The following is a 20,312-nucleotide window of genomic DNA, read 5'->3' as shown; positions in this document are numbered from 1 at the left end:
ATAGATTAGGGGGGAGAAGGCAGAGCGTTCTCTCCATCTCCCCCTTCTGCCTGGAAGTGCGCGCAGGGAAGCACACTCACTTAAGGAATCCTCGATTCCCCCACCCATTTTCCATGCCCAAGTAGGCTTAAGCACAAAACATATGGGTGATAAGAAATCCACAAAATTTGACATTAAGGAGCGAAGCAAAGCCCATATATAGAACTATCAGTGGACCCAATTTCTTTCAGATGAACTAAAAGAGTAGGAGTATAAAACACCACCAACCTTGGTTTTACTGTCAGTCTTGCCCTATGAAAAGGCACTTTTAAGACACTTTGAACTGCAGCTGCAAGTTGCGACATGAAGCACACCTTGCCATCCCTTTTGCTGAGGGGAGGAGGCATGAAGCCTTCGGGGGGATTGTACATCTGCTAAGAACATTTATGCCTCCAGAAAAGGAAAGAACCATGAGCCTGCTCTAACAGAACGCTCATGAGTGAATAAAGTGTTTTTTGTTTAAAACACCTCTCTTAACATTAGAAACTGCTGCAAGTTTCCAAAATGCATACAAATACGTGCCAGTGTTTGTCAATGTAACTGATTACGTTTGACAATGTAAATGTAGACTTTCCATAGCCTTTCTCGCTCCAACTTTCCATGGCCTTTATTAATCCTACTTTATTTAATTACTACAACCACAAATTGTCCAGCTTGTTGTGCATCTGGCTAGAAGTAGCATTTCCATTAGAGAAAACATCTCATAAAGAGAATTTTCTACACCTGCAGACTCAGGTGTGCATTGCAGGGCAGTCCCAAAAGTAAACTGCCTTCCTGACCCCATGTTTAGGGCAATTAGGGTTAGAGGATAAAGACTATACATTTTTGGAAGCCTATTTATTCTGACTCATTTCTACAGTTGTGTATAAACTGCACACTGGTGTTGAAGACAACCGCAGACCGATCCTGGTGAAAGCACACTGCTTTAAGAGGCAGGGGTCCTGTCCAAACACTCACCCTCTCAAACCCAGAAGATCCCAAGACAATTTGGCTCCTACCGTTCTCTGTATGGGTGCTGCTCCTCTTCCAGGCAGGCGCTGAAGGTGGGATGAAGGCCTTGTCTGTCATGATTAGGGAAGGAAGACAGATTAGGGGGGAGAACGCAGAGCGTTCTCTCCATATCCCCCTTCTGCCTGGAAGTGTGCGCAGGAAAGCCCACTCATTTCAGAAACCCTTGTTTTCCCAAACCTTTCCATGCCTTGTACCCAATGACACTAAGGAACAAAGCACAGCCCATACAGAGAAATATCAGCGGGCCTGATTTTTTTTCAGATGTACTGAAAGTGTAGCCATATAAGAGAGGCACAATAAAGAAGCTACATTGGAAGGGGAAGTAGTTGGCAATCATACAACTAACTGGAAGGTATGTTTTCCTGTTTCTTCTTTCAGAAGCACATTTCAAAATAATCCTATGATGCTGCATCTGGGAGAGACCTCAAGGGTCATCCAGCCAAGCCCACTGCAAGGCAGGAATATGCAGGAGAACCAGCAACCTTGGTTGTTCTGTCAGTCTTGCCCTATGAAAGGGCACTTTTAAGGCACTTTAAACTGTAGCTGCAAGTTGCACCATGAAGCACCCCTTGCCATCCCCTTTTGCTGACTGGGAGCAGAGGAGGTGCTGCTTACAGTCTCCCCAGGAGCATTTCAACAGTCAGGAGGAGACCTGAAGCATTCGGGGGGATTGTACATCTGCTAACAACATGTAACACTATTTCTGCTGCTTCCCTCTGAAGCCTTTTCCAAAGAATAATGCTGGTATATAAACCTCTGGAAGGGACCCCAATGGTATCCATTCCAACCCGCCACAACGCAGGAACATGCAGGAGTCCCTTAGGGGGAACAATCCTGCAACCATGGTTGTGCAGCAAATGTTGCCCTCTTAAATGGCACTTTGAAAGCTACTTAGGTATAGTTCAGGGATCCCCACCTCTCCTGCAGCTGCAAGTTCAGCCATGAAGCAAACATGGCCATGCACTATTCTTGACTGGAAACAGAGGAAGTGCTGCTTACATACTCCCTGGGAGCATTTCATCAGTCAGGGGGAGCCCCTGATCCTGACCCCTAAGCCTAACCCCAAGCCTCTCCCTAAACCCATCCCTAACAATGACGCTAGACTTACAGCAGAAGGCTTACAACTTCTGGCCTTTGTCAAAGGTAAAAGGACCCTTGACCATTAGGTCCAGTCGTGTAGACTCTGGGGTTGCATGGCGCTCCTCACTTTGTTTACAGAAGCCAGCGTACAGCTTCCGGGTCATGCAAGAGGCTTCTGGCGAACCGGAGCAGCTCACAGAAACACTTTCAAAATCCTAAGTTAGAAGGAGCAGGGACCCTGCAAAGGGAGCTTATCCAGTCATGTGGATTTGAACTGCCGACCTTCTAATCAGCAAGTCCTAGGCTCTGTGGTTTAACCCACAGCGCCACCCGCGCCCCTTACCTTTGACCCCTAGTAAAAAACTACTTTCTGTGGACTCCTTTACTCCAACTCCAAATTGTCCAGCTTGTTGTGCATCTGACAAGTAGCATTTTCATTAGGGAAAACATCTCATAAAGAGAATTTTCTGCACCTGCGGCCTCAGGTGTGCATTGCAGGGCAGTCCCAAAAGAAAACTGTCTTCCTGACCCCCAGGGTTACAGGAATTAGGGTTAGGGTATAGGGATTATAATTTTTTGGAAGCCTGTTTATTCTGAAAGTGGTGTTGGTGAAGGAAACGGCAGACTGATCCTGGTGCAAGCGCAGGAGACAGTGGTCCCATCCCAACGCTCACCCTCTCAAACCCAGAGGATCCCAAGACAATTTGGCTCCTACCGTTCTCTGTATGGGTGCTGCTCCTCTTCCAGGCAGGCGCTGAAGGTGGGATGAAGGCCTTGTCTGTCATGATTAGGGAGGGAAGACAGATTAGGGGGGAGGTTCTCTCCATCTCCCCCTTCTGCCCAGAACTGTGTGTAGGGAAGCCCATTCATTTCAGAAACCCTCATTTTCCCCCACCCTTTTGTTCCCCCACCATGCATGAGTAGGCTTGTGCCCAAAACATAAGGGTGATAATAAATCCACAAAATTTGACATTAAGGAACAAAGCACAGAGAATTATCAGTGGGCCCAATTTCTTTCAGATGAACTGAAAGAGTTGGGATAAAAGAGGCACCCATTGTTTCTACTGCATCATTTACTCCACAAACTTGTTTCTCCTTTCTCAAGCACATTCCAAAGTATCATGATACTGCATATATATATCTATATCTGGGAGGGACCTCAAGGGTCATCCAGCCCAGCCCACTGTAAGGCAGGAATATGCAGGAGAACCACCATCAACATTGGTTGTACTGTCCGTCTTGCCCTATTAAAGGGCACTTTTCAGGGACTTTAAACTGCAGCTGCAAGTTGCGCCATGAAGCACACCCTGCCATCCCCTTATCCTGACTGGGGGCAGAGGAGGTGCTGCTTACAGTCTCCCCAGGAGCTTTTCAACAGTCAGGAGGAGGCATGAAGCCTTCGGGGGGATTGTACATCTGCTAAGAACATTTACACCTCCAGAAAAGGAAAGAACCATGAACCTGCACTAAGGGAATGCTCATGAGTATATAAGTGCTTTTCTTTAAAACACCTCTAAACGTTAAAAACTGCTGCAAATTTCCAAAATGCATACAAATACGTGCCAGTGTTTGTCAATGTAAATGATTCAACTGGCTTTTGGTTTTGGCCTCTTCCAGGGGCTCAGCCAACTTAAGTCTCCTGCCATTTGGGGCTCCCAGCCTAGGTGCATGGCGGGGGACAGGCTTAAATCTTCGCACAGTTGAATTTTAAGAACTGACACACACACAAACAAACACACCAAAACTGCATTAAGACATTACTAAATGCTAGGGTTTCTATTTTTGGAGAGACCGTGGGAAAGTGCAATCTCCCTGACCATCAAGGAATAGACTGTTCTCTGGGAGGTTGCAAGGGTTATGGGTGTGAGGAGAGGAAGAGAGACACTTCAACCAGCTGAAGATAGGTAGCCGTGTTGGTCTGTCATAGTCAAAATAAAAAAAATTCCTTCCAGTAGCACCTTAAAGACCAACTAAATTAGTTCTTGGTATGAGCTTTCGTGTGCATGCACACTTCTTCAGATACACTGAAACAGAAGTTGCCAGATCCTTCTATATAGTGAGAAGGGTGTTACTCAGAAGGGTGGTGGGAATGGGAGATAGGCAGATAGCTGAGAGAGCCTGTTGACGACTCTTAACGACTGTAATAGGTCTTCAACCAGCTGTTTAAGCTGAAATCCACCTTTGGAGAAGGCAGGCTGCGCCTGTGGAAAGGACCAGGCCTTGTGGAGGTGTAGGGACTGTGCGGTCTTACCCATTTAGAGAGATAGCTAGGTATTTCGCAACGTTCCCTTTGCTCCTTGCTGCCAAGAAGCTTTTCCGGTGGATGGAAGTGGACTTAGGCAGATGTAGCATTCGGCATTGAGGAATAAAGCAGAGCTCATGCAGGCAACCCATCTTTTTCCACTGCTGCCTTGCCTCTTTTTCTTCTCTTTCCTTTCGCTGCCACGCTGCTGGGCGAATCAGGTGTTTGGTTAAAGGAGCTGTTTGGGTCTTGTGCCCAAAGATCCCCTTTCCCCCTCTTGCCCCACAAGGCAGCAGCAGGAGGGCACCTCTTCTCCCTCCCTCAGGCAAAACTTCCCCCTTCCTTCTCCTCCCCCCTTTTTGGAGCAGGAATTCAGCACACCCGAGAGACCAGAGAAACAACAGGGGGGCAGATTTTATTCAGAACTGAAAGAAGGGTCAGTGAAAAAACAGGCACAGGGACTACCAAGCTAGAATTAATGTGAAGGAATAATAAGGGAGCTCACAGGAAGTGAGGCGACTTTCCTATCATACAACTAACTTTAAGGAACGCTATTTCTCTTTGTTTCTGAAGCCTATATAAACCTCTGGAAGGGACCCCAAGGGTCATCCAGTCAAACCCGCTGCATCGCCATAACATGCAGGAGTCCCTTACGGAGAACCATCCTGCAACCTTGGTTGTGCAGCAAATGTTGCGCTCTTCAATGGCACTTTAAAGTTTGCTTAGGTATAGCTTAGGGATCCACACCTCCCCTACATCCTCCTTGGGAGCATTTCAACTTTCAGGGGGAGACCCTGACCGCTAACCACGACCCTAATAATAACCCAAACCCCAATGCCTACACTTACATCAGACTTAAAAATTCTGACCTTTGTTAAAGGCAAAAGGACCCCTGACCATTAGGTCCAGTCACGGATGACTCTGGGGTTGTAGCCCTCATCTCGCTTTACTGGCTGGCATACAGCTTCCAGGTCATGTGGCCAGCATGACTAAGCCGCTTCTAGCGAACCAGATCAGCACACGGAAATGCCGTTTACCATCCCGCCGAAGCGGTACCCATTTATCTACTTCCACTTTGGCGTGCTTTCAAGCTGCCAGGTTGGCAGGAGCAGGGAACAAGCAACGGGAGCTCACCCCTTTGTGCAGATTCAAACTGCCGACTTTCTGATCGCCAAGTCCTAGGCTCTGTGGTTTAACCCACAGCGCCACCCGCATCCCATAACTTAAAGGAATGCTATTTCTGTTCCTTCTGAAGAACATTCCAAAGAATCAAATGATACTACATTTATATCTATATCTGGAAGGGACACCAAGGGTCATGCAGCCCAGCCCACGGCAAGGCAGGAATATGCAGGAGAAAAACCACCAACATTAGTTGTGCTGTCAGTGTTCCCTTATGGGGGAAAACCCTAACATCTTGGTTGTGCAACTAATGTTCCTCTATTAAATGGCACTTTGAAGGCTACTTCAGGGATCCCCACCTCTCCTGCAACTGCAAGTTCAGCCATGAAGCCAACGTGGCTATCCACTATTCTTGACTGGAAACATAGGAAGTGCTGCTTACATCCTCCCTGGGAGTGTTAAGGTAAAGGGACCCCTGACCATTAGGTCCAGTCACGGACGACTCTGGGGTTGCGCGCTCATCTGGCTTCACTGCACGACAGAGCCGCCATACAGCATGACTAAGCCGCTTCTGGCAAACCAGAACAGCGCACGGAAATGCCGTTTACCATCCCGTCAGAGCGGTACCCATTTATCTACTTGTACTTCGAACTGCTAGGTTGGCAGGAGCAAGGACCCTGCAAAGGGAGCTCGCTCCGTCGCGGGGATTCAAACCGCCAACCTTCCGATCGCCAAGTCCTAGGCTCTGCGCCACCTGCATCCCATAACTTAAAGGAATGCTATTTGTTTCCTCTTTCTAAAGCACATTCCAAAGAATCATATGATCCTGCATATATATCGATATCTGGAAGGGACCCCAAGGGTCATGCAGCCCAGCCCACAGCAAGGCAGGAATATGCAGGAGAAAAACCACCAACATTGGTTGTGCTGTCAGTGTTGCCCTATGAAATGGCACTTTTAAGGCAATTTAAGCTGCAGCTGCAAGTTGCGCCATGAAGCACACTTTGCCATCCCCTCTTGCTGACTGGGAGCGGAGGAGGTGCTGCTTACAGTCTCCCCAGGAGCTTTTCAACAGTCAGGAGGAGGCCTGAAGCCTTCGGGTGGATTGTACATCTGCTAAGAACATTTATGCCTCCAGAAAAGGAAAGAACCATGAGCCTGCTCTAAGGGAACGCTCATGAGTGTATGAAGTGTTTTTTGTTTAAAACACCTCTCTTAACGTTAAAAACTGCTGCAAATTTCCAAAATGCATACAAATATATGCCAGTGTTTGTCAATGTAAATGATTCAATTGGCTTTGGGTTTTGGGCCCCCTTGCAGGGGCTCAGCCCACTTAGTCTCCTGCCATTGGGGCTCCCAGCCTAGGTGTATGGCAGGGGATAGGCTTACATCTTTGCACAGTTGAATTTTAAGGACTGACACACACAAACACACACCCCAAAACTGTATTAAAGAGATTACTAAATGCTAGGGTTTCTATTTTTAGAGCGACCGTGGGAAAGTGCAATCTCCCTGACCATCGAGGAATAGAGACTTTTCTCTGGGAGGTTGCCAGGGTTATGGGTGTGAGGAGAGGAAAAGAGACTTTTCAACCAGCTGTTTGAGCTGAAATCCACCTTTGGAGAAGGCAGGCTGCACCTCTGGAAAGGACTAACAGTCTTACCGATTTAGAGAGATAGCTAGGTATTTCCCACCATTCCCTTTGCTCCTTGCTGCTAAGAAGCATTTCCAGTGGATGGAAGTGGACTTAGGCAGATGTAGCATTCGGCATTAAGGAATAATACAGAGCCCCTGCTGGCAACCCATCTTTTTCCACTCCTGCCTTCCCTTTTTTTCTTCTCTTTCCTTTCGCTGCCACGCTGCTGGGCGAATCAGGTGTTTGGTTAAAGTAGCTGTTTGGGTCTTGTCTCAAAAGATACCCTTTCCACCTCTCACCCCACAAGACTGCAGCAGGAGGGGCCCTCTTCTCCCTCCCTCTGTCAGGCAAAATGTCCCCCTTCCTTCTCCTCCCCCACGGCCCATAGAGACCTGAGAAATAACAGGAAGGGGGTTAAGATTTTTTGTAGAACAGAAAGAGTGGTCCGTGTAAAAACAGGCACAGGATCCACCAAGATCAAATTAAAGTGAAGGAATAATAAGGGAGCTCACAGAAAGCAAGGCGACTTTCCTGTGTTAGGCTGTAACTATAATAAATCCACAAAACTATCAGTGGACCTGATTTCTTTCAGATGAACTGAAAGCGTAGGAGTATAAAACAGGCACCCATCGTTTGTATTGCTATGCAAGACAGAATAAAGTAGCCGGCAGGGAAGGGAAAGTGGTTGGCCATCATACAACTAACCTGGAGATATGTTTTACTGCTTATTCTTTGTGTGGCACTTTGCAGCTCTTAGAAATATGCAGGCATCCCTTATAGAGATCTCACTGCAACCTTGGTGCTCACAGTACCAAAAGGGGGTAGCATTTAACTGTTGGCTGTCACAGCCTAGTGAGGCAACTTTGCCATCATAAAGGTAAAAGGACCCCTGATCATTAGGTCCTGTTGTGGCCGACTCTGGGGTTGCGTCGCTCATCTCGCTTTACTGGCCGAGGGAGCCGGTGTACAGCTCCCAGGTCATGTGGCCAGCATGACTAAGCCGCTTCTGGCGGACCAGAGCAGTACACGGAAACGCCATTAACCTTCCTGCCAGAGCATTTATCTACTTGCACTTTGACGTGCTTTCGAACTGCTAGGTTGGCAAGAGCAGGGACCCAGTAAAGGGAGCTCACCCCATTGCGGGGATTCGAACCGCTGACCTTCCGATCGTCAAGTCCTAGGCTCTGTGGTTTAACCCACAGCACCACCTGCGTCCGTAACTTAAATGCTATTTCTGTTTCTTGTTTCTGAAACCACCAACCTTGGTTGTGCTGTCAGTGTTGCCCTATAAAAGGTCACTTTTAAGGCACTTTAAACTGCAGCTGCAAGTTGTGCAATGAAGCACACCTTGCCATCCCCTTTTCCTGACAGGGAGCGGAGGAGGTGCTGCTTACAGTCTCCCCAGGAGCATTTCAACAGTCAGGAGGAGGCATGAAGCCTTCGGGGGGATTGTACATCTGCTAAGAACATTTATACCTCCAGAAAAGGAAAGAACCATGAGCCTGCTCTAAGGGAACGCTCATGAGTGTATGAAGTGTTTTTTGTTTAAAACACCACTCTTAACGTTAAAAACTGCTGCAAATTTCCAAAACGCATATGTCAGAGCTGCTACCAGGTCCCAGCTCACATAGGACCACGCCACACAGCGTCCACTTTAAAAGAGTCTTTATTGAGTTACAGGTTTCATTTCCGAACTGCAGCGTGCAGCTCTACACCTTCTGCCCTAGGTCGGCGAAGACCCATCTGAGTCCCCGCCTCTTGCACACCAGCTTAATACCCTAGCCTTGCTCCACCTCCTTCGCCTCTCCCTACGTCTCTGGGTCCTTCTGCCCCCCTGGGACTCCTCCCTTCTACTCTCCTCTGACGCTGACCCCCCTGATCCTTCCGCTTCCTTTCGGCGGGCTTTGGGACCTGGCTCACTCTCCGGGCTGCTTACTGCTCCAGCTTCCGCTGCATTTGAACTTGGCGCGCGCGCCCAACTCTCTACTTTCCTCTTGACCGTTGCCTCGCTCTCTGAGGAGGGCGTGACCACCCCTGACTCGTGCCCTCCCTCCTGCTGACGGCCTCCGGAACCCGATGCCTGGCTGCCTTCCTCCCTGCTGCTCTCAGTCTTGAGCGTGGGTCCCGACTTCCAGCTGCTGCTCTCTGAATCTCCTCTGTTCCCTTCCTCCTGGGGTGTCCCCCCGGATCCCCCCCTTGCTCTGCTCACTGGGGCTCCCTTTTGGGAGTCCTCTGACTCACTGCTTAGGCTTGGAGATCTCGGGTCGTCATCATCACTCATTCTCCCTTCGGCTTCCTCCCCCTCGCTCTCTGTTTCCACCCTTCTCTGCGTCTCTGCTTCTGAACCCCTGACATCCATCCCCCCCTCGAAGCCCCCCCTTCCCCCCTCCCCGCTGTCAGGTGTGGGTGCTGGGTGCTCCATCATCATGGGAGGGAATGCTGGATACAGGTCGCTCCCCGTGGGTGGCCGCCAACTGAAAACCTCCGAGTCTTCCCCCTCGCGGTCGTCGACGTTGACTTGTTGCTCTTCCATCTCTGTACCGCCGTGCTCGAACCCGAGGTCCTCCCCGAACACGTCCATGTCAGTCTCTGCGTCGGTCGCTCGACCTGGCATCTCCAGCCACTTCCTGCGCCATTGCTCCTCTGGTCGATCGTCCCACCAATACGAGTTGCCTGATGCCGAACCTGCCGGTGAACCTTCTGGGGAACGGGTGCTCCGTGCGGGTTCCCCTTCTGAGTCGAATCCATGGAACGTGCTGGAAGAAAGTGTGGGTGTGAACAACCAGTCGTCGAAGAAGCTCGCTGGCATGGGTTTGTGTGGGAAGAGGGCATGAAACTCGTCCTTGAGCAGGGGTTCCTCCAAAGCGTAGTCTGGTACCCAGCTATTGGCGCTGGCCCGGGTGCCCTCTCTGGCTAAGAGGTATTCGACTCCCTCCTCCCCCCATCTGGAGTCCAAAATCTCCGTGACCTCGTTGATGTGGTCCTGGTGCTTCACCCCCCGCGTCTCCGTCCGTTCCCGGAGCGGACTTGGCGCCGTCCCTGGCTCCTGGAACCTGTGAGGTGCCTTGTAGGGAGTGAGCACCGACCTGTGGAACACCGGATGCATTCTGGAAACCTCCGGCAGCGCCAGTCGGAAGGCTACCGGGTTGATCTGCGCTTCGACTTGGTACGGACCGATCTGCTTGTGCCCCAACTTCTTCTTGGCAAGTGACCTGGTCGGCACTGCGTGGGCTGCCAACCAGACCCAGTCTCCCACTTGGATCACTTCGCCAACCCGCCTGTGCTTGTCAGCTTGCACCTTGTAGGCGTGCTTAGCTAGCTCCAGCTGCCGTCTGAGTTGATCGTGGACCGCCTGCAGCTCTGACGCGAACGCGTCCGCCGTCTGTGGTTCTCCTTCCCCCACTCTCTCCAGTCCCGGGAAGGTTCTGGGATGCCTCCCATTGTTGGCAAAGAACGGCGTCACTCCTGTGGACACGTGCTTCGTGTTGTTGTAAGCGAACTCGGCTAGCGGCAGGTAATCCACCCACGTCGCAGGCTGTTGATTGGCATAGCATCTCAGGTACTGCTGCATGATGGCATTGACCCTCTCTGCTTGCCCGTTGGTCTGCGGGTGTCTTGCTGATGCCAGATTGACCTTGACATTTAGAAAACCCATCAGCTTCTGCCAGAAAGACGAGATGAACTGGCGTCCGCGGTCGGACAGGATAGACCGTGGCAGGCCATGCACTTTGAACACGTGATCTATGAACAGTTTGGCGGTTTGTTCCGCCGTGGCCACCTTCGCACACGGAATGAAATGTGCCATCTTGGTGAACAAGTCCACCACCACTAGCACAGCTGTCTTGCCTCTCGAGCTGGGTAAATCCGTCACAAAGTCCAGGGCCACCCTCTCCCACGGTTCAAACGGCGTTTGCAGCGGTTCTAACAGTCCCGCCGGTGGTCTGTGTACCGGCTTGGCCCTCTGGCAGGTGTCGCACCTCGCGACGTAGTCCGCGACCTCCCCTCTCAGCCTGGGCCACCAGAAGTCTCTCGCGACTAATTCCATCGTTTTCTCTGTGCCAAAGTGACCGGCCGTGGGTGCGTCGTGCAACTGTTGCAGTACCTTGGCGCGAAGGTCGTCTCCTGGTACATAGACAGCCCCTTTGCGTAGGAGCAAGCCGTCCCGCACCTGGAACTCGTCCGTGGTAGCCGTGCCTCTGAGCAGTTCCGCCATCTTGTCTTGTGCGAATGAGTCGTCCCGCAATGCACGTCGCACCGCATCCAGGTCTACTGTAGCTGAGGCACACGCCCACGCCGTCGGTGCGAAGATGTGCATGGCCGCCGCTGGCGTCACCTCTTCTAGGTATTGCGGTTTTCGGGACAGTGCATCCGCCATGATGTTGGTGTCGCCTGGGACGTACTCTATTCGGAAAGTGAAGTCAGCAAAGAACTCCGCCCAACGTATCTGCCTCTGGTTCAGGAACTGAGCCGTGCGCCAGTGCTCCAGATTCTTGTGGTCCGTGCAGACCTGCACCGTGTGCTTGGCGCCGATTAGGAAGTGCCTCCACGCCTTGAAAGCTGCATGAATGGCTAGCAACTCCCTGTCCCAGATGGTGTAGTTCTGCTCCGACTTGCTGAGCTTTCTGGAGTAGAACGCTCCCGGCCGCCACACCCCCTGCGGGTCTCGCTGCAGCAGAACAGCTCCCACGGCTCTGTCTGACGCGTCTGTCTCTACCCTCAACGGTTTACTGGGGTCGATATGCAGCAGTTGCTTCTCCGATGCGAAGAGACGCTTGAGCGCTTGAAAGGACTGCTCCGCCTGCTCCGTCCAGATGAATTTCTTTTTTTTGGAGCTGAGCGTGTCCGTAATTGCTGCCGTCTGCATCGCGAACCCCTTGATAAACTTGCGATAGAAGTTGGCGAAGCCGACAAACCGCTGGACCTCCTTCCGGTTGCGCGGGCTCTTCCAATCCAATACCGCACGAACCTTGGTGCTGTCCATGGCTATCCCCTTGTCCGACAACTTGTATCCCAGGAAATCCACCTCCTTCGTGTCGAACTGGCACTTCTCCAGCTTGGCGTACAGTCTATGTTGTTGCAACCTGCTGAGCACCTCCCTCACGTCACGGTCGTGAGCTTGCTGCGAGTCCGAGAAAATCAGGATGTCATCCAGGAAGCAGACGCATGTCTTGTAGAGGAGTCCCTCCAACACGTGATGCATAAAAGCTTGAAAACAGTGAGAGCCATTTTGTAATCCAAAGGGCATAACCCTGTACTCGTAGGTGCCCAGCGGTGTGAACATGGCCGTCTTCCACTCATCGCCCTCCCGCATGCGGATGAGATTGTACGCCCCTCGTAGGTCCAACTTTGTGAACACGCGTCCCTTGCGCACCGTCGCGAGGAGGTCGTCAATCCTGGGCATGGGGTAATCAGACGGTTTGGTCATCTGGTTCAAAAGGCGGTAGTCCACAACGAGTCTTTTTTGGGGCGTGTCTTTCTTTTTCACGAAGAAAACGGGACTGCCCCCCACTGCCTTGGACTCTCTGATGAAGCCACGCTCCAGGTTATGCTTGATGAACTGTTTGAGTTCCTGCATTTCATCTTCAGACATGGAGTATAGCCGCCCCTTCGGCAGCGTCGCCCCCGGTAGGAGGTCAATCTTGCAGTCATATGGCCGGTGAGGGGGTAGCTTGTCCGCCTCCTTCTCGCAGAAGACCTCCAAAAAGTTCGCGTATTTGTGGGGGACCGCTTGCAACGTTCCCAACTGCAGTTGTGATTCCTCCTCCTCTCCCTCCCGTCGGGGCAGGATGCAGTGTTCTGCGCAATAAGAGGAGCCGAAGATCAGTTGTCTCTGGTACCAAGCCAGTGTCGGACTGTGCCTGTCCAGCCAACTCATGCCCAACACAATGGGCGTGTCCGACAGTTGGGTGACATTAAAACTGATGACTTCCCTGTGGTTGCCAAGGCGCATCACCATTGGTGGCGTCTGCTTCACCACCTGCCCCCCTAGCAACTCTCTGCCATCCACTGTGACGACTTGCAGGGGCAGAGTGGCAGGCAATAGCTGTATAGCGTGCTGCTCTACAAAGCTCTGCGCTATAAAGTCTGCGTTGCTTCCAGAATCCACAGAAAGCGGCACTTCGATAGTGACGCCGTTGGGTAGCTGGAGAGACGCTGTGAGCTGCACCACTGGTTTGGGTGGGAGGGGATCCGTGGGTTGCAATATCGCTGGGGGCTGCTTCACAGATGCGTCTGGCTGGGCCCCAGTGCCTCCGTCTCCAGCCAGACATCGTCGTTTCCCTGCTGTGGTTCTCCTTGCTGCGTTGCTGCATTCACCATTGCTGAGGCTGCAGTGTGCTTGTGGAGCCTCCGGGGACACTCCTTCGCCAAATGGCCTGGATCCTCGCAGATGTAACACTTCCTGTTCCCTCTAGGAGGCTTCGCTTTCACTGCTGCCGGTGCTAGGGCTCTGGCTGCTGACTGAGCCCTTGCACCTCCAACCTCCATCGGTTCCCCTCCCCCTCCTGGCGGAGGTGTGGATTGCGCACGCGCTGCTTCCCTCGGAACGAAAGAGAAACTTCTCGCTGCTTCGCGCCCTCCACGTCCTTCATCTCTGCACCATGGACGTTCTTCCAGCCTCACCCCCACAGTCAGCGCCCTTTGGACCACCTCCTGCGTGCTTCGGGGCCTCTCCCCCCTTGCAATTTCATCCTTAACCGCAGAACTTAGACCCTCCCAGAAGAGGTCTCTGACAGGGGGCGAATCCCGATCCCATTCTAAAGCACTGACCAGCGCAAAAAATCGGGCGTGATACTGCCGGACGCTCGCCCTCCCTTGTTTTAGTCCATGAATCTCCCGTCTGGCAAGATCCACATCAATAGTAGACAAAAAACACGCATCCATCGCTTTGATAAAGGCATCTGCATTCTGAAGCGCCGGATCTTTATCCCTCCACAAATTGCGCAGCCAGGCTTTGGCATCCCCATGCAAATGGGACAATATGAACCCCACCTTCTCTTCCTCATCTCTAAAGTCTTTTGCCAGCAGTTGCAGTGCGCACATTACGTCTGCTCTAAAATTAGGGTACCGTTGCAAAGTCCCATCGAAGTGAGCCACAAGCCCTCCTGCTCTCCGTGCCAATCCCACGCCCTCCGGTCTGGGTCCCGGTTGCCCTTGCTTAACAAGCATTTCAAACCTGGCGTGTAGGTCTCTGTAGGCGGCTGTAGTCTCCTCCTCCCGTTTCTTGGAAGCCAATACCTCTGAGGACAACTGGGTCACTGCCTCTTGCAGCGCGGAGATCCTCTGTTCTTCCGTCATCTTGCTAACCTTTGTGAGCTTGCTTACAGACACCCCTCTTCCTCCCCTAGCGGCTTCTGCTCCCGCTGCGAGGTTTCAGGTTTCTGAAGCTTTGATGAGATGGGTCTTACTGTCAGAGCTGCTACCAGGTCCCAGCTCACATAGGACCACGCCACACAGCGTCCACTTTAAAAGAGTCTTTATTGAGTTACAGGTTTCATTTCCGAACTGCAGCGTGCAGCTCTACACCTTCTGCCCTAGGTCGGCGAAGACCCATCTGAGTCCCCGCCTCTTGCACACCAGCTTAATACCCTAGCCTTGCTCCACCTCCTTCGCCTCTCCCTACGTCTCTGGGTCCTTCTGCCCCCCTGGGACTCCTCCCTTCTACTCTCCTCTGACGCTGACCCCCCTGATCCTTCCGCTTCCTTTCGGCGGGCTTTGGGACCTGGCTCACTCTCCGGGCTGCTTACTGCTCCAGCTTCCGCTGCATTTGAACTTGGCGCGCGCGCCCAACTCTCTACTTTCCTCTTGACCGTTGCCTCGCTCTCTGAGGAGGGCGTGACCACCCCTGACTCGTGCCCTCCCTCCTGCTGACGGCCTCCGGAACCCGATGCCTGGCTGCCTTCCTCCCTGCTGCTCTCAGTCTTGAGCGTGGGTCCCGACTTCCAGCTGCTGCTCTCTGAATCTCCTCTGTTCCCTTCCTCCTGGGGTGTCCCCCCGGATCCCCCCCTTGCTCTGCTCACTGGGGCTCCCTTTTGGGAGTCCTCTGACTCACTGCTTAGGCTTGGAGATCTCGGGTCGTCATCATCACTCATTCTCCCTTCGGCTTCCTCCCCCTCGCTCTCTGTTTCCACCCTTCTCTGCGTCTCTGCTTCTGAACCCCTGACAGCATACATCAGTGCCAGTGTTTATCAATGTAAATGATTCAACTGGCTTTGGGTTTTGGCCTCTTCCAGGGGCTCAGCCAACTTAAGTCTCCTGCCATTTGGGGCTCCCAGCCTAGGTGCATGGCGGGGGACAGGCTTAAATCTTCGCACAGTTGAATTTTAAGAACTGACACACACACAAACAAACACCCCAAAACTGCATTAAGACATTACTAAATGCTAGGGTTTCTATTTTTGGAGAGACCGTGGGAAAGTGCAATCTCCCTGACCATCAAGGAATAGACTGTTCTCTGGGAGGTTGCCAGGGTTATGGGTGTGAGAGGAAAAGAGACTTTTCAACCAGCTGTTTAAGCTGAAATCCACCTTTGGAGAAGGCAGGCTGCGCCTGTGGAAAGGACCAGGCCTTGTGGAGGTGTAGGGACTGTGCGGTCTTACCAATTTAGAGAGATAGCTAAGTATTTCCCAACGTTCCCTTGCTCCTTGCTAAGCTTTTCCAGTGGATGGAAGTGGGCTTATGAAGATTTACCTGCCTTTTGCAACTCCGCAGAGATGTCTGGCAGCTGCCTTGCCTCTTTTTCTTCTCTTTCCTTTCGCTGCCACGCTGCTGGGCAAATCAGGTGTTTGGTTAAAGGAGCCGTCTGGATCTTGTGCCCCAAGATCCCCTTTCCCCCTCTCGCCCCACAAGACGGCAGCAGGAGGGCCGTGGCACTAGCACCTTTGGGGCACTGGCATCTTGTCTCAAAAGATTCCCTCTTCTCCCTCCCTCCATCAGGCGAAGCTTCCCCTTCTCCTTCCCTTTTTGGGGATCAGGAATTCATCATGCACCATTGAGACCCAAGAAATAAAAATAAAAGGGGGGCAGGTTTTTTTCCAGAAAAACTGAAAGAGGGATCCATGTAAAAATAGGCACAGGATCTGCCAAGCTCCAATTAACGTACAAGGAATAATAAAAGAGCTCACAGGAAGCAAGGCTTCTTTCCCATCATACAAATAACTTTAAGGAACACTATTTCTTCTTTATGAAGCCCTTTCCAAAAATAATGATGGAATATAAACCTCTGGAAGGGACCCCAAGGGTCATCCAGTCCAACATGCTGCATCGCAGGAACATGCAGGAGTCCCTTATGGGGAACAATCCCGCAACCTTGGTTGTGTAGCAAATGTTGCCCTCTTAAATGGCACACCTCTCCTGCAGCTGCAAGTACAGCCATGAAGCCAACATGGCCATCACTATTCTTGAATGGAAACGGAGGAACTGCTGCTTACCCTGACCCTGACCCCTAACCCCAACCCTAACAATGACCCAACCCCAACCGCTAGACTTACAACTGCAGACTTACAACTTCTGACCTTTGTCAAAGGTAAAGGGACCCCTGGCCATTAGGTCCAGTCGTGGCCGACTCTGGGGTTGCAGTGCACATCTCACTTTATTGGCCGGCACACATCTTCCGGGTCATGGGGCCAGCATGACTAAGCCACTTCTAGCAAACCAGAGCAGAGCACGGAAACGCCGTTTACCTTCCTGCCTGAGCAGTACCTATTTTTCTCCTTGCACTTTAACGTGCTATCGTACTTCTAGGTTGGCAGGAGCAGGGACCGAGCAACGGGAACTCACCCCATCGCGCGGATTCGAACTGCCAACCTTCTGATCGGCAAGTCCTAGGCTCTGTGGTTTAACCCACAGCGCCACCCGCGTCCCTTCTTTCTGACCTTTGACCCCTAGTTAAAAACTACTTTCCGTGGCCTTCTTTACTCCAACCCCAAATTGTCCAGGTTGTTGTGCACCTGTCTAGAGATACCATTTTCATTAGGGAAAACATCTCATAAAGAGATTTTTCTGCACCTGCGGCCTCAGAGCATAGGCAGGTGTGCACTGCATGGCAGTCCCAAAACAAAACTGACTTCCTGACCCCAGGGTTACGGGAATTTGGGAATTTAGGGTATAAAGACTATACTTTTTTGGAAGCCTGTTTATTCTGACTCGTTTCTACAGTTGTGTGTAGAAACGGGTGTTGGTGAAGAAAACCCTCACACCTCCATACCCAGAAGATCCCTGGAGAATTCGGCTCCTACCGTTCTCTGTATGGGTGCTGCTCCTCTTCCGGGCAGGCACTGAAGCTGGGACTTTGTCCGCCATGATTAAGTAGGGAAGGCAGATTAGGGGGGAGAAGGCACAGCATTCTCTCCATCTCCCCCTTCTGCCCTGAAGTGTGTGTAGGGAAACCCACTCATTTCAGAAACCCTCGTTTTCCCCCACCCTTTTGTTTTCCATGCCTAAGTAGGCTTATGCAAGAAAAATATGGGTGATAATCTGACATTAAGACAGCAAACCTGCGGGCCTGATTTCTTTCAGATGAACTGAGGAGTATATAACAGGCACCTATCGTTTGTATTGCTATGCAAGACAGAATAAAGTAGCAGGCTGGGAAGGGGAAGTTGTTGGCCATCATACAACTAACCGGGAGGTATGTTTTTCTGGTTCTGCTTTCTGTGGCACTTTGCAGCTCTTAGGAATATGCAGGCATCCCTTATGGAGATCCCCCTGCAACCTTGGTGCTCATACTAAGCACTCACATCCTATGATGCTGCATATATATCTATATCTGGAAGGGACCCCAAAGGTCATCCAGCACAGCCCACTGCAAGGCAGAAATATACAGGAGAAAAACCACCAACATTGGTTGTCCTGTCAGTGTTGCCCTATGAAATGGCACTTTTAAGGCACTTTAAACTGCAGCTGCAAGTTGTGCCATGAAGCACACCTTGCCATCCCCTTTTCCTGACTGGGAGCGGAGGAGGTGCTGCTTACAGTCTCCCCAGGAGCATTTCAACAGTCAGGAGGAGGCATGAAGCCTTCGGGTGGATTGTACATCTGCTAAGAACATTTATGCCTCCAGAAAAGGAAAGAACCATGAGCCTGCTCTAAGGGAATGCTCATGAGTGTATAAAGTGTTTTTCTTTAAAACACCCCTCTTAACAATACAAACTGCTGCAAATTTCCAAAACGCATACATCCCTGCCAGTGTTTGTCAATGTAAATGATTCAACTGGCTTTTGGTTTGGGCCCCTCTTGCAGGGGCTCAGCCCACTTAGTCTCCTGCCATTGGGTCTCCCAGCCTGGGTGCATAGCGGGAGACAGTCTTAAATCTTTGCTTCGCCCCTGCTGTGGAGCACATTGCACAGTTGATTTTTAAGGGCTGACACACACAACCACCCCCAAACTGTATTCTGAAGCAGTTTCCAAAGAATCATATGATGGTGGGTGAGTGGGCGAGTATATATCGGGAAGGGACCCCAAGCGTCATCCAGTCCAACCTGCTACAAGGCAGGAATCCACCCTTCTGCAGCTGCAAGTTCAGTTCCGCCACGAAGCCCCCCTTGCCATCCCCTCTTGTCCTGCCTGAGGTTCTCGGGCTGATTGCAGATATACTAACCTCCAGGCAAAGGAAAAACCATGAGCCTACTCTGAAGACTCATAAATGTAGAAAGTGCTTTTCTTTAGAGCACCTCTCTTAACATTGCAAGCTGCTTCAAGGGTCCAAAACTGGTGTCAAGTTGCTGGTTTGTAAATATTAAATATTCCTACTTTTTTGATCTGAATTACTCAAACGGCTTTTAGTGCTGCCCACTACAGCAGGAGTTGATCCCCATTTCTTCTTCTGCAGTTCAATTGTGAGTATCTGCTCAAAAAATCAAACATAAAGCAATGGAGGGTTGCCATTAAGGCTGGGGCGAGAGGGCAAACTGGGTCTTCTAGACCCAAACTGGGTTTTGGATGCTCCATTTGACAAACCAGCCAGCTCTGCCTCTCTAATTATCTGGGCTTCCTTGCAAATTAATTATCTTTTTTAATTTATGCCTCTTCCAAAACATTTATCTTAAGATTTAACGTGCAAGTGTACCACTTTTGGATCTCTGGTTGGATTTTGTGGATAAATTGATAGATGAAAAATCAGTGCCTTGAGTAATTACCTGGTTAAAGCAATGGTTCATCTGAATAAATTAAGTTTCCAACCCATTGCTTTGATAGCCTAACAAGAGCAGGAAAAAGGAGACATACCTCACCAGCATAGGAAAAGCCAGGAGGCTCTAGCCTACCCCAATCAAATAAAAAATAATAATTTTACTATATTTTTACTGTACTGTACTGTGGTGGTTACGGGGGATGAGGCCAAGCCCCACTTGGGTGGGGGTAATATATATCAGGAGTGGGGTTTTTTTTAAATGTTCTTATACGTTATATGTTAATATGTCTTTCTATTTGTTTCCCTTTTACCTTCATGACTTTTCCTCCATCTCCTCTTCTCCCTTCATCACACGAAGTTTCCTCCTCCTCCTTTTCAGAGCAGGAATTCAGCAGAGGAGACCTAAGAAATATCAATAATGTCAATTATTTTCACAAGAAGGGAAAGAGGGGTCCACGTCAAAGCAAACATATATGTCTAGCCCAGATTCCAATGGAAGAAAGAATTAAGTGGGAAAGGAGCCTCCCTTCCCTATACGGACTAACTGGAAGAAATGTGTTTCTCTTCTTTATTTTTTCTTGTTTATTCTTGTTTCTTCTTTCTGAATCACTTCCCCAAGAATCACATAATGGTGCATCTAGCTGGAAGGGACCCCAAGGGTCATCCAGTCCAACACACCGCAAAGCAGGAATCTGCGAAGGAACCACAAGGGTTCATTTAATAATAATAATATTAATAATAAGTGGAGGAATTGGGATCTGGAGGAATTAGCTGGTTACAAAAGCAGTTTCCAATACATTAAGGGCGGCCTGAGGGGGAAAGCAATGGAGATCTGCACTTTATTTTATATAAAGAATAAATTATTATCATGATCACAGCCAGTTACTCTGGAGTTGCTTCTCTCCCCAATTCCAATAATATAAAAATAATATACTGCTAAGGCTTAGGGGGGAAGAGGCCATGTCCCCCTTGGGTGGCTGCGATTTATAATAATAATAATTTAACATTTAATGATATTAATAATGCATTACTATTTCCCAGCCACCAACAGAATA

The 20,312-nt window shown here is 50.5% G+C and overlaps 1 protein-coding gene and 1 long non-coding RNA gene across 3 annotated transcripts in view; one reads left to right on the top strand and one right to left on the bottom strand.

The window, feature by feature from the left end:
• LOC309524479 (uncharacterized protein) overlaps positions 1-19,785 on the bottom strand; it is a 19,912-nt gene extending 127 nt beyond the window's left edge. Inside the window, exons 1-5 of one of the 2 annotated variants that reach the window (XM_082242421.1) lie at positions 19,569-19,785; positions 15,819-15,893; positions 7,158-7,353; positions 2,846-2,908; positions 1,038-1,100 (exon numbers count right to left, since the gene is read on the bottom strand). In XM_082242421.1, the coding sequence (XP_082098547.1) occupies positions 1,038-1,100; positions 2,846-2,908; positions 7,158-7,258 (227 nt within the window). In that variant the 5' untranslated portion in view covers positions 7,259-7,353; positions 15,819-15,893; positions 19,569-19,785. Of the gene's footprint in view, positions 1-1,037; positions 1,101-2,822; positions 2,909-7,157; positions 7,354-15,818; positions 15,894-17,365; positions 17,417-19,568 lie in introns of those variants that run through there. The other variant, XR_014215940.1, reaches the window with a different exon arrangement.
• On the top strand, positions 669-17,597 carry LOC309524480. Its single transcript, XR_014215941.1, has 3 exons — positions 669-714; positions 2,557-2,946; positions 17,461-17,597. It is a non-coding gene; the product is annotated as an uncharacterized lncRNA (long non-coding RNA).
• Positions 19,786-20,312: the final 527 nt, after the last annotated feature.

The sequence above is a fragment of the Podarcis vaucheri genome, assembly GCF_965113315.1.
Source record: "Podarcis vaucheri genome assembly, contig: HAP1_SCAFFOLD_289, whole genome shotgun sequence".
Lineage (NCBI taxonomy): Eukaryota > Metazoa > Chordata > Lepidosauria > Squamata > Lacertidae > Podarcis > Podarcis vaucheri.
This window is presented reverse-complemented; position numbering and strand designations above follow the sequence as displayed.